General features: G+C 33.3%; 2 protein-coding genes across 30 annotated transcripts in view; one reads left to right on the top strand and one right to left on the bottom strand.

The window, feature by feature from the left end:
• Positions 1-4,137, top strand: part of LOC100647343 (myosin heavy chain, muscle) — a 41,295-nt gene extending 37,158 nt beyond the window's left edge. For 26 of the 27 annotated variants that reach the window (XM_012311595.3, XM_012311599.3, XM_048408508.1 and 23 more), the window contains exons 23-26: positions 139-534; positions 652-996; positions 1,107-1,355; positions 3,226-4,137. In XM_012311595.3, the coding sequence (XP_012166985.1) occupies positions 139-534; positions 652-996; positions 1,107-1,355; positions 3,226-3,309 (1,074 nt within the window). In that variant the 3' untranslated portion in view covers positions 3,310-4,137. Of the gene's footprint in view, positions 1-138; positions 535-651; positions 997-1,106; positions 1,356-1,963; positions 2,026-3,225 lie in introns of all 27 variants that reach the window. The other variant, XM_012311598.3, reaches the window with a different exon arrangement.
• Positions 3,599-10,387, bottom strand: LOC100647539 (cytochrome b5-related protein). Of its 3 annotated transcripts, XM_048408516.1 has the most exons (7): positions 10,287-10,306; positions 10,069-10,163; positions 7,649-7,905; positions 7,240-7,507; positions 6,829-7,120; positions 5,856-6,071; positions 3,599-5,464 (listed from the first exon to the last, which is right to left on the bottom strand). In XM_048408516.1, the coding sequence occupies exons 3-7, from the start codon at positions 7,877-7,879 to the stop codon at positions 5,188-5,190; spliced, it is 1,284 nt and encodes a 427-aa protein (XP_048264473.1). In that variant the 5' UTR covers positions 7,880-7,905; positions 10,069-10,163; positions 10,287-10,306; the 3' UTR covers positions 3,599-5,187. The 3 variants fall into 3 exon arrangements, with proteins under 3 accessions (XP_048264473.1, XP_048264472.1, XP_003397478.3); XM_048408515.1 differs by lacking the exon at positions 10,069-10,163 and having other exon boundaries at positions 10,287-10,387; XM_003397430.4 differs by having other exon boundaries at positions 10,069-10,318.
• Between the last annotated feature and the right edge of the window lie 2,156 nt (positions 10,388-12,543).

Consider the following 12,543-nt stretch of genomic DNA (forward strand, 5'->3'; position numbering starts at 1 on the left):
GTACATAGTCGGAAAAATCTCTTTGAAACGGTTAGATCATTACTAGATCATTTATAAAAACGGTAGGAGTAAAATCTCGTAATGTGTTGCGAAGATTACCCGAGGCAAACATGATATATATTTGACGAAACTTTTCAGGGCAAGGCCGAGGCTTTGCGCATGAAGAAAAAACTGGAAGCAGATATAAACGAATTGGAGATCGCCCTGGATCACGCGAACAAAGCGAATGCCGAAGCTCAAAAGAACATCAAGAGATACCAACAGCAGCTGAAGGATGTCCAGACCGCGCTCGAGGAAGAACAGCGAGCTCGCGACGAAGCGAGAGAACTTCTTGGAATTTCGGAACGCCGGGCGAACGCTCTTCAGAACGAACTCGAAGAAAGCCGTACTCTTCTCGAACAAGCGGACCGCGGACGTCGCCAGGCTGAACAAGAATTGGCCGACTGCCACGAGCAACTCAACGAACTAGGTGCTCAGAACGCTTCCATCTCTGCTGCCAAGAGAAAACTCGAGGCTGAGCTGCAAACCCTTCACGTGAGCATTCTTATCCTTCTATTCGATTCTAATTTTTCACATTTACGTTTATTTTATATAAGCTCCAACGAAAAAGACGACAAATCCGAATGAGACTCGTATTTATTTTGTTTTCAGTCTGACTTGGACGAATTGTTGAACGAAGCAAAGAACTCTGAGGAGAAAGCAAAGAAAGCCATGGTTGATGCCGCTAGATTAGCCGACGAACTTCGAGCCGAACAAGATCATGCTCAGACGCAAGAGAAACTTCGCAAAGCACTCGAAACTCAGATCAAGGAACTCCAGGTGCGCCTCGACGAAGCTGAAGCGAATGCCCTGAAAGGTGGTAAGAAGGCAATTCAAAAACTCGAACAACGTGTTCGTGAATTGGAGAACGAACTCGATGGAGAACAGAGGAGACACGCTGACGCTCAGAAGAACCTTCGCAAGTCCGAACGTCGCATCAAGGAACTCAGCTTCCAGGTACGAGTTTGTACGATATATATATATCGTATATAATATAATGTAGAATAATAATAATCGCGTTATCAAGATTTTCAACGATAGCTTATTCTAAATCTATAAATGTTTAGGCTGATGAGGACCGCAAGAACCATGAGCGCATGCAAGACCTTGTCGATAAGCTTCAACAGAAAATCAAGACCTACAAGAGGCAGATCGAGGAAGCTGAAGAAATCGCTGCTTTGAATCTAGCGAAATTCCGCAAAGCGCAACAAGAGCTCGAGGAAGCAGAGGAAAGGGCGGACCTGGCTGAACAGGCAATTACCAAGTTCCGTACTAAAGGACGCGGAGGAAGTGCTGCGCGCGGACTGAGCCCAGCGGTAAGCAAATATTCAATTACTACCGTTTCTTTTATTCTCTTCGTTCAATTTCCTACATTTTCTTTTCGTATCGTATTTAAAAATGATACTTTTCTTCCTTTTTTTCTTTTTACATTTTTTGATTCGACGATTAATTTCTTTTGTAATAATATAAGGTTTAATATAACTTGATTATATGATATTTAAAGATATATTCGATTAAAAATTTTCCGAGAAATTCCATGATACGTGTGATATGAAAATAGATTAAAATGAAAAATGGAGATTTACGTTATCAGCGACGTAGATGAAGAAAAGAGAAATTTTCGTAGAATAGCAGTAGGATCTCTCTTCCGTAGCTCGTGTAGCAATCTCTTGTTAAAATGTATCGAGCTAATGTATCGGAATATACACATATTCCGCAGGATATGTGAAAATCTCGATTTTCTAAAAATCAATACGGCATAGTAAATGACACAGGATTTCCAAGTTGGCGATCGAGAACGAAATTTCCTATAAAACGAGAAGAAAAAGTTGCGTAGAAAGAAAAGAGAATAACTATTGCGTACAAAGAAAAGTAGAGATTACGGCAATTATCTCTAATTGTAAATCTGTATGTCCCTGTATAGCCCCAACAGAAGGCCCGTAAGGCGCCCTCCGCAATGGAGTAAAGAGTACCGCGCCGGTCCATGTAAGTTTGTGCACGTGTCATAAGCACGTGTGTGTGTCGATACATGGAAAAGCACAATAATCGCAAGAAAGCAATTATACATAGACAGAACTGTTCCGAATCCCCAATCCGCCGATCGTCAATGTCTTATTTTCTTGAACCTGTGTGAAAAGCTGATAACACTTGACGGGGGCATACTTTACGAGTATGAAGCTTGCTCCTAGTCATTGATTAACGTTGTGTATTACCTATCCCAAACAAATTCATGATAGTTCACGAACGGATCACTGTACCGATCCCTCTGTTATAATATAGAATATAGACGAATCGTTGCTTGGTTAGTGATTGGTTAGTTACATGTGAATAGATTTGTTTACATATATTTTTCGTTAGACATTAGACATTAGACGGATGAAAGACGCGACGCGATGTAAAGACATAACTCCATCGATCGTTTTTCGTTGTTAATTCCGATTTTCGACATAATTATTGTTAGATACTTAGATTAGTTCTTGCAATTAGTCGATGTATCATCCACTTTGTGATTCTTTTCACGAAACTAAGCAGACAAAATCATTCCAACTGTCTAAGAGAGGTATTACGACCCTCGATTCATATCCCATTGTTGTCTTTCAATTGCCAATACCAATGATGTGCGATAAACACGCAGAATGAATGAGAAGGACACAAAGAACGTGTCTAAATATTTATCTCCAAAAAATGTTTTCTTTTTTTTTGAATGCATACAGCGATACTAGATCCTGGTGAAAGATGGGATTAGGGATGGAATTAAAGACTTATGGTATACATTTATAAACTGGCATTTCGATATCGTTGCGTTAGAAACGATATAATATCAAATTAATAAGAAACAAATTATTCTCTACCTTTGAATAAAAGACAGAAATCGTGAGTCTGCAATTCGGAAAATTTCGTATCGTTTAAAACGTATTCGGTTTTGTTACTGTTATACCAAAGATACGGCAAGTAAAAATAAAAACTTCGAACTTGATCCCATCGCTAAAAGCCGAAAAACACTTTCCCGGAAACAAATTGTGTTGTTCGAAAGCATCACGATCAGAAACGTATCGCGTGAGAATTTTGTTGTTATTCGCGAGAACAGAAATAAACATGCTTTCGAACAAATTCGCTGATCTATGATTAACAGCGATCACATAAGTACCGAATGAAAATAATAATACTTCTTTTGGAATTTTTCAGCCACACCGACCTGCGTTCAAACCCCAATTGGATGGTTCCGCATTCCCGCCACGCTTCGACCTGCAGCCCGATGGTGAACTGTAAAAATCTATACGACAACGACATACTTGTTACAAACACGATCGTAACAGCTTAACGTATGAATTGATCGCAACCGGCGAACTTTCATCGTGTCATCTCACTCAAATAACTCATCCCATCGTCTTCATACCTACGCACATACATCTCCATACTAAAAGTAAAGAAAGTATCCTCAGATCTTTACTACTTTCGTGTTGACACGAGAATGTCCGTGCTTGGTCTCATCTTGCCAGCTTCGAGATAAAAATAGAAAAGGGAAGATTACAAAAGATTGGAAATTTTTCTTTCGACATTCTAGTTCTAATTCTAGTATATTTGATTGTTAATTGGCAAAAGAAATCGGCAATACAATAGACGTGGAGGAGAGATTAACCTTCACCACTCGCGCTGACGGTCGAGGAAAGAGAGAGTGAAAGAGTGAAAGTGGAAGAGTAAGAGAGAAGACGAGAGAAAGGAAAGGTGCGAGCGAGCGGTTGAAATGAAAAACGAGAGCCAGCTCGAAATTTTAAACGTTGTATTATGAACACGTGGCAGAAAAGAAAAGTATGTGCAATACTGGCATACGCGCGTATCAAGCGGACGAATCGATAAATAGATACGATATACACATTACAGAAACGGAACGATAAAAGAAGAACAAGATTACATGGTATAAAAAAATAAACAATAAATAAAAATATAACGCTAGTCACGGATTTGAACGTCAGCGCGCATTATTATATACGTCATCGAAATGATAATCCTATCCTATAAAGTTAATTGTAATTTATAAAGAGAGCCGAAGTATGTATTTATTAAAATAAATAAGCAATAAATAAAATTAAGAACCAATTGCAATATTTGTCATTTCATATACTCTACCCTTCTAATCGTTTATAATTTTTAGAATTTTTACAATCTTTTAATCATCACCTTATAATTCGTTTCTTGCCATATCGTCTGCGTTGCAGCAAATACTAACAACTTTCTTTCATTTTATACCGTTGATTTTCATTCGCCTTCAGATACATATATACCTATCTGTAATTTTTCTTTCATTTCCTTTATATTACTCGAATTATTACGAATCCTTTTGGCACATTAAGACACACGTTGCTAGAATGTAACATAACTTATTCACTTTCACCTTTAGTAGGAGGAAAGAAGTAAAAGTGTATAAAATACAATGTGTTACAAAAATTGCATGCACCTGTTATACCTATATGAAATCATAAAAACAACGTGCTTAATAATTATAATAATATTTTCTGGGGTACCTACGTGAACATCAATAATTCCTTGACGACGAGAAAATGTAAGGCTCTGTCATTTCTGACGCGAGATCATGTTCTGTCATTCTCTATCCCAAGATTTTTGTTAGTCAGATGTTTTGAGCTTTTAATTCCTTTTAGGAAAACATTAATGACAATTGTATCGCTATGTAGGTATAAATGATATCGTGACAAAGTGCATTTTCAATTTCTTTGGTTAGCCGGATGTGCAAAATTCGATAGGTGTTTGTAGACCTTTGCGACTGACCGTATATATAAGATTTAAAATGTAGAAAACTTCGTCATGTTATATTTGAAAGGATGAAAAGGTAGGAGTTACGAAACAGTTTCAACGTTAAAATTAAGCTGTAGTAAGATATATGTATATAGAAATTATTTAAAATTACGAAAGCAACATAGCGCAAGACGACTCGAATCAAACTCAACTTCTTTATGCATTGCTTGTGTTCTATCAAAAATGTATTTTCAAAATCACGTATTTGTTATACGAATTCACTGATCGCTAATAATATACGTGATTAGTGCTTATTTCTTAAGTTAAGTAGACGCTGACCCTCACAAGACACCAATTATTTTTAATCGTCGCTTTAATCATAGCCTATCCGTTATTCTATCTAATATTTTTTTTCCGTTCTTTACGTAGGATTTGTTTAAATTGTCCCTTTACAAGCTCCCATTGGGTAAACTTCTTAGTACTAACGCCAAATTCCTTGCAAGTTTCTTGAAAAGCTTTTTCACAAAGTGACAAGTAACAGTGATCCACTGTTGGCAAAAGATGATGAAGACCGTGTAATCCGAAGTTAGTCAACACCAGAAGGTCAGAGTCATCGATCACTGTTCGCTCTCTTACAGCATCCAATTCTAGCAAACCCCAGTCGAAATCGTTTCTAGAAAATATTATTCGTCTCTATTATTAACTGTTTCAATTGAGAATATTTTTTTTATACGTTCACATTTCTTTCGATTAGAAACTATAATTTTGAATGAACCTATCAACGATAAATATGCATACATATACATACATATAAATAGAATTATTGTGTTGATAAATTTTCAAGATTTATAAGTTGCATTGAATTGATGTATACCTCCTATCTTTCTTTAAAAATCTCTAAGAATTTAATCTTGACGAGCAATTTCAAATACAACTTGCGCAACTTATATGTAGTACGATTAAAATATAAAATATAGAATCATATAAGAATGTATGATATAAGAAGATCGATGGAAATAATAGAATGTATATAGCACGTATTACCGATACGTATACAAACGAACCTGTATATGTCGCCATCATGAAAGATATCGGGATGGTGATGAGCTGCATTGAAACCGGTCATAGAAAATAAAAAACTGCCTGTTAATATAATTAATAACCAAAGTTTCACACCCACAAAAATACTTGGCGCCAGAAAGGACATCGATATGGGCAAAAAGAAAGGTACGGCATCTCGAAATTCGAATTTTCTATATTCGAAGAACACAGAGTAATATCTGAAACGAATACGTATTTATTAATATTGACTTTTTGTATTTAACGTAACAATATTTCATTTATAATACCATAAACCGACCTTCTGAAAAAAAAAAAAAAAACAGAAATACAAGGTGAATTGGTGCAAATGGCAAAGACGGAAGGTGTAATGGGAAGGTGGTGAAGGGGTTACCAGAAGTTAAGAGTTGATGGAAAGTGTAGTAAGATGACAAGAGAGAGGGGGGGAGGGAGGAAGAAGTGAGAAAGGACATTTTTAAGAAAATCTCGCGGAACAACAAGCAATGCAAAGAGAGACAGGAGAAGAAACAAGAGAGTATAGTGTTTTGGAATATGTCGGAGTTATTAGGAAAGAAAAGGATTTCTGCGAGTATATAGAAAGGTAAAACGACGTAGATTTAATAGGAACGTGGATAGATGATAAATAATGATGAAAAAGGTCATGGAGGAGAATAATAATAAGGAAAGGAAGGAATAAGAAAAGGAGTGAGAAAGATAACCAAAGAAGAGATTTTTACTGTTGATAATAATTAAATTGGGTACTGATTGTAGAAGTCAACAGAAAGTCATCTTCAAGCGGCTAGCAACTACTAGCAAAAGAATTTCGAATAATAAATATTATATGATATATTGCATCTATTTATGAAATATTTAGCTGAGGAATAAACAATTTAATATTAAGAAATATTATCTGTACGTAATATGCATCGTTGGATTTTGATAAGTCTTTAATCCTGATATAAAAAAATAATAACGAACCTTTTGATTGCTTGTGCGTAAAAAGCTAAAGCCCAAATGATAGGACTCATCAGTTGACTAATGATACCTTTCAACAATGATTTTTTAGGATCTGGTAACCAAGACAGGTAAGGCTCAAGTGAGTATATTTCATAGTCCCAAAGGGTATTAGGGTAGATGTGGTGACTCATTGCATGTGTTATTCGCCAATCCTTCGACGATAATGTGCTTAAATCAAAGTAATACATTCGAAAACTATTCCTCATATGAAAATAATTATGACCAATAACCGTGGTCCACCCGAGAAAAATTCCTGAAATCATAAATATATATTTCAATTATAGCATTTTGCATCCAAAAATATCGTGCAAATTATATTTGTTATATAGTAGTAGTTAAAGACTAAAGATGTAATTAAAGTATTTGACCAACCAGCAAGCACGATGATTAAATAAGATTGCGTATAAGCTACTGCGAGGCTAAGTAAAACGGTAGTAGTGACAAAAAAATCAGCGATTAAATTTGTTTTTGACGACGGCCGATGAAAATCCACGTCTTTTAGGGCTTCTAATGCACGCTTTTTGAAAGTAGAAAAGAAACCATTCGGTTCAAACGTTAATGGCAGCTTTCGTGGTGAAACTGCCTCTCTCACCAAGTATTTTGGAAGCAGTTTCGCAGCTTTATCAGTTAGATGATGCGACTGAAAAATACATTACATCTATTTAAAATACCGTTTAAAATAACCTGTACATTGAACTAAATTATGTGACTTATAACAAGAATATATAACCAGAAGAAGAAACTATTGTACCAATTATTGTACTACACGAAAACGAATTACCTCGAAAAGTTCGGTAATATCAGTACCCTTGGTTAGGCGAATCCATTCTGCTCCTCCTGGGTGAAATTTTGCAAAACCTTCTAAATCATATAAATTATTTTGAATCCTCCATAAACCTTCCGCACCGTCTATTTGTCTTCTTGCTTCGAGAAAAGAGTATGCTGTTTGAAATTTAGTATCCCTTCCAGGAAAATTTTCGAAACCCGGTATCGAACTTTCTAATTTCCGCATTGCTTTCTTCTTCTTTTTTTATTGATCTGTACGGTACGTAAGATAATTAAATAAAAGTTGTAAATAAATAAGTAACATTACTTAACATTAAGTAATAATTATAACAGTTGCTTAATCGTGCTTCAGGATATAAATCTAAATAAAGAATATAAGGGATTTTATTAAAACGTGTTATTTATTTCGTTATGAACGTTTTAGTTTATCCTGCTACCATTAAATTTATCAAGTTATTGTTTAAAATCCCATTTACAATCATATCTTAAACTCTGCATTCTGAAAATATCTAAAAGAAGTTAGTAACGTTAAATTACGAGTTTTATTTAAAAATACATTATTCAAATGTTAAGATTATAATACAAAGTGATATAGTAATTGCAAAATAAATTTTTTAGTGTTTCAAAATATTGGTAAGTAAATGGAATAATTTGCAAGAAAGATTGCATAAATGAAACTGCGTGTTTTTGTAAATACTGTATGTACGTAGTTGTTTTCGCGGATTTAGTGATATGTTAGAAAATGGATTAAAATTAAAGGACAATAAGATAGAGTTAGAGGACAATAATTATCGAAGTACTCGTGTCCTCTTAAACTAAATCTTAACATACCTTACAGTTAGTTAAATTTTACACATAATTGATTAAAGCTGGGTGAAGTATTTAATAAATAGCAATGTATCATTCGTTATATAACATTCTATTTCAAATATGTTTCGCAATTAATATTACCATTCATATCGGCGACACTTGTCTTAAATTAAAAAATTAACTATCCTATGTTCATTTCTAATACTAGCAAAATAAATATATCATCAAAGTTTAAAAAAGGGAAAAAAGATATGCGGGTAAATCTGTAAAGTAGCGTATCGTTACCAGGAACGGATTTACCATTACGCTAATGAGACTAAAAGCGTCGGTCCCCGAAACAATATGTCTATCAAAAAGAATAATAAACAAATAATAAGAATAATAATCAAAATTACATAAAATACATTTGTTGGTATGGGAGGACAGGGATAAAAGTGTTGGCTTGGCTAAAACGATGTTTATTGAATCAACACGTATAGTCGTCCGAATACTCGAGACGTCTATCGAGTACTTGATGGGCCCATTCTATAGTGTTCTAAAACATTGTTACGTTTTCTAGGATGCGTGAAAAGTAATTAAATCCTCCGACAAGACTCGTTTATCATGAGAATTTTGAAGGCAGCTTTAGACTGGCCATGATATCGTGCGGATTTTAATTACTGCACATGATGTTAATATTCATCGTCTACGGGAATAATATATAACTTATAGTTATATATTAACTAATATTAACTCTGACAGATTAACCAAAGAATCTCTAAATGTAAGTCATAATTTCCTATTGGTTTAACGATTTAGCTTTAAGTATTTAGCCAGGTTGAACTTTTATAAATTCGGTTTAGCTCAGGGTCCCCAAAATGATTATTAGCTTCAGGCTTCCAAAGGGTTAAATCCGCCACTGATCGTTACTCTACTATTCATTTGATTATTTGTATCATTTATTAAAATATCTCAATTGTAATGACGTCTAATGTCTAATTTTTAAAATCACATTTGTTTGATTTCTGTGTGACTTATCTAATGTCAACACATTCGATTACTATTGTCGCAATGAATTAAAATATTGAATAAGTAAATGCAATAATATACCACGTATATGATATTATATTTTACATGATTTTATATTAATATTATATGATTTTATATTTTTACAAACAGAAATTATTTTCAGATCATTGTTCATGGATAAATTGCTTGCTACAACATAATCAAGCAAGATAAAGTGAATCGACGAAAGTTAAATTTAAAATATAAACTGAAATGGATTCCCCGTTTTTCACATTTGATTAGAAATAGTGTTATTTTGCGATAGCGTGAGTATATTATGAATTACGCGCGTGTTTCATTGCCACGCATGCATCTGTTTTTGAATGATATGATTTCGGGCAATATTCATCGTAAGTTATATTATATTATGGCGAATACTTCACGGTCGATGTTTTATGAATGTTATAGTATTTTCGCATATGTACGCATTCTGTTTCGCAACTTCAAGTTTCTAATAAGTTAACTTTACTACGTCTATTAATTATTAGAAATATTTCTAGTTACACATTGCTATACAAAAAAGAATGTTTATCATATTTTCTAATAATTTTGTCATACCAAGGATGTTAATCGTGTATAAAGATTCCTTGTAGAACTTTCTAATATGGTAGATTGTGATTGAATCTTCTAATTTATTTCCAAATAACTTGATGCTGTTTGGGCAATATTTTAATAATTATTGACAAACAACGATATTTATTTCATCGCATTACGAAGATGTAACTCACTACACGAAAAAATATTTTATTTTACTGTAACACTAAATAATACTGAACCTGATTACGTTGTTCAACGGACTGCTTTTAATGAAGTAATTTGGAAAGCACTCTTCTTTCTTATATATGTCAAACCAGTATACATTGAGTTGAATTTGTACGACCTAGTACTTTGACCCTGCAATGATAGTCAATCCAACAGATGATAACTCTATAACGCGTTGTTACTTATTACAGAATATCTGACATTATACACATCGAAATAAGTATGTGTATATTACTTTTTATTTAGAAATTTGACCGGTATTGTTACAATTTTTATTACTATTAACTCTTTTAACATGAAATCGAATGTTTTTTCTGGTTATAAGAAAATTTTGTTTCTTTATAAGCGACGAATTATAAGCGACGAAAATGTGTTTTGCCAGTTATATACAGGATGTACCAGATTTTTTCACAAAACATTCCCATTATATTCCAGACATAAAATTAAGAAAAAAAATGTTATATAAATATAATCTTTGAAATGTTTTATTGTAGATTAAATTTATTCATATATTAAAAAGTTATAACAACGATACGAAATGATAAAAGACTGCTGTTTCATCAATCCAGTATTTGCCCATATCTATTTGATATGTTTACACAGGCTTTGATGTTTACTTGCCGAGGTCGTTGGTTTGATCAAACTAGTGCAGCAATCCGTTACCCTCAACGATGGATAGGTCGAGGAGGATCAATTCCCTGGTTCCCAAGTTCACCAGATATCGCTTCAACAGATTTTTCCTTACGGTTAACCGTAAAGGAAAAAGTTTATCAAACACAAATTAATACGCGTCGGCAGTTAATGCAAATGATTCATATCGTATTTGCAACAGTTAAGAGAATGAACAAGAAATTAGTAATGCAACAGATTCTATTTTCCGTAGATGCTGGTCTTCGTATTCGCAATAACGAACTACATTTTGAAATGAAATTATGACGTCAATCGATATTGTACATTTTATTCCTACGTGATATCGAACAAGAAATCAGTCCGTTGTTATTTCGTATTTTTATTATAACTTTTTAACAAAGTATATAAGAGCCTACGTCTATATAACATTGTTTATTATATTTGCTTGTATAGTCTTGTAAAGAACTAGGACACCCTGTATCTATTTCTATGTAAAAATATTGCCGGTGATATATACATATGTACATATTATGCATTTAGACATTTTGACCGTTTCCGGAGTAACGGAATATTAATTTTATCAAACTATAGTATAAAGTAATGACAGATTAGTAATTTGTTATTAGTAATTAGTCTTCTCGCGCAATCAACCGATTGTAAATTTAAATCATCTATTATCATTACCGTTGGAAAGTCGTTTAATGTCGAAAAAGTTTCTATCAGTTTAAGAAAATCTTCCTTATCTGACTCATAGAAACTAGAAGATGAAGGTACAAGAACCTTTCGTTTATACCGTAATTTTATAATTAAATAACATGAAACTATTAACTATTGAACTATTAGAAATAAATGATCACATATTTTGGAGTTGTATGTTACAAAATGAGCGATATCTTCCAATAAAACGAGATTAAATAGAAGCTTAAAGTCAAAGTTACTAGTATACCACACAAATTTGTTGAAATAGGATTGGTTTTTAACCAGTCGGAATTTTTCTATAATTAACCAATGAAGTAGTAAACTATACATATGTTTACTTGATATGTGATAGTTTATGAACACAAAAAAAGATATTATCAACACTGAATTAATAATCGTAAGCTTATCCAAAACTCTCATCGTGTTTTGCCACAACCAGATTTTTCCATTCGGTTAATCGGTATTGAAATGGTGATAGCAATCCTGTCCTGTGGAACTTATTAGTAAAAAAAGTTAATTGATATCAACATTGTAGCAATTTAAAATTCACATGGAATGTATTTAATAGAATACATAAACGATTTATAACGGATTTATAAGCGACGAAAATACGTACCGTAACAATTTTGTCAATGTAATTGACCCTAGTGTATTTACAATGATAAAATATAATTACTATTACATAATGTTTCGCTTTATATTAGAAAGTGAGGGATGAACAGCAAATATAAAAAGGAAGAAATTATCTAAAATGTTTAAACGTGTTGCCTTCGTGTTTCTATTATATTAATAATAAGAAAAAATAAAATAAATATTTACGTTTCATTTTTTACTTCCTTTTACTTATCTACCACTTACTTGCGAGTGGTACTCAGTATACATTAGATTTAGGCATATTTTCTCATTTTTGTCTCCCTTCTCGTATGATATTCCTAAGAAGAA

Source organism: Bombus terrestris, chromosome 9, assembly GCF_910591885.1.
Source record: "Bombus terrestris chromosome 9, iyBomTerr1.2, whole genome shotgun sequence".
Lineage (NCBI taxonomy): Eukaryota > Metazoa > Arthropoda > Insecta > Hymenoptera > Apidae > Bombus > Bombus terrestris.

Excerpts from the sequence above, each read along its gene's own strand:
- LOC100647539 (XM_048408515.1), bottom strand. The coding sequence starts at position 7,879 with ATGCGGAAATTAGAAAGTTCGATACCGGGTTTCGAAAATTTTCCTGGA. Across the intron at positions 6,072-6,828 it reads TACGCACAAGCAATCAAAAG|ATATTACTCTGTGTTCTTCG; the intron begins GTTCGTTATTAT and ends TATTCGTTTCAG. Across the intron at positions 5,465-5,855 it reads CATGATGGCGACATATACAG|AAACGATTTCGACTGGGGTT; the intron begins GTTCGTTTGTAT and ends AATATTTTCTAG.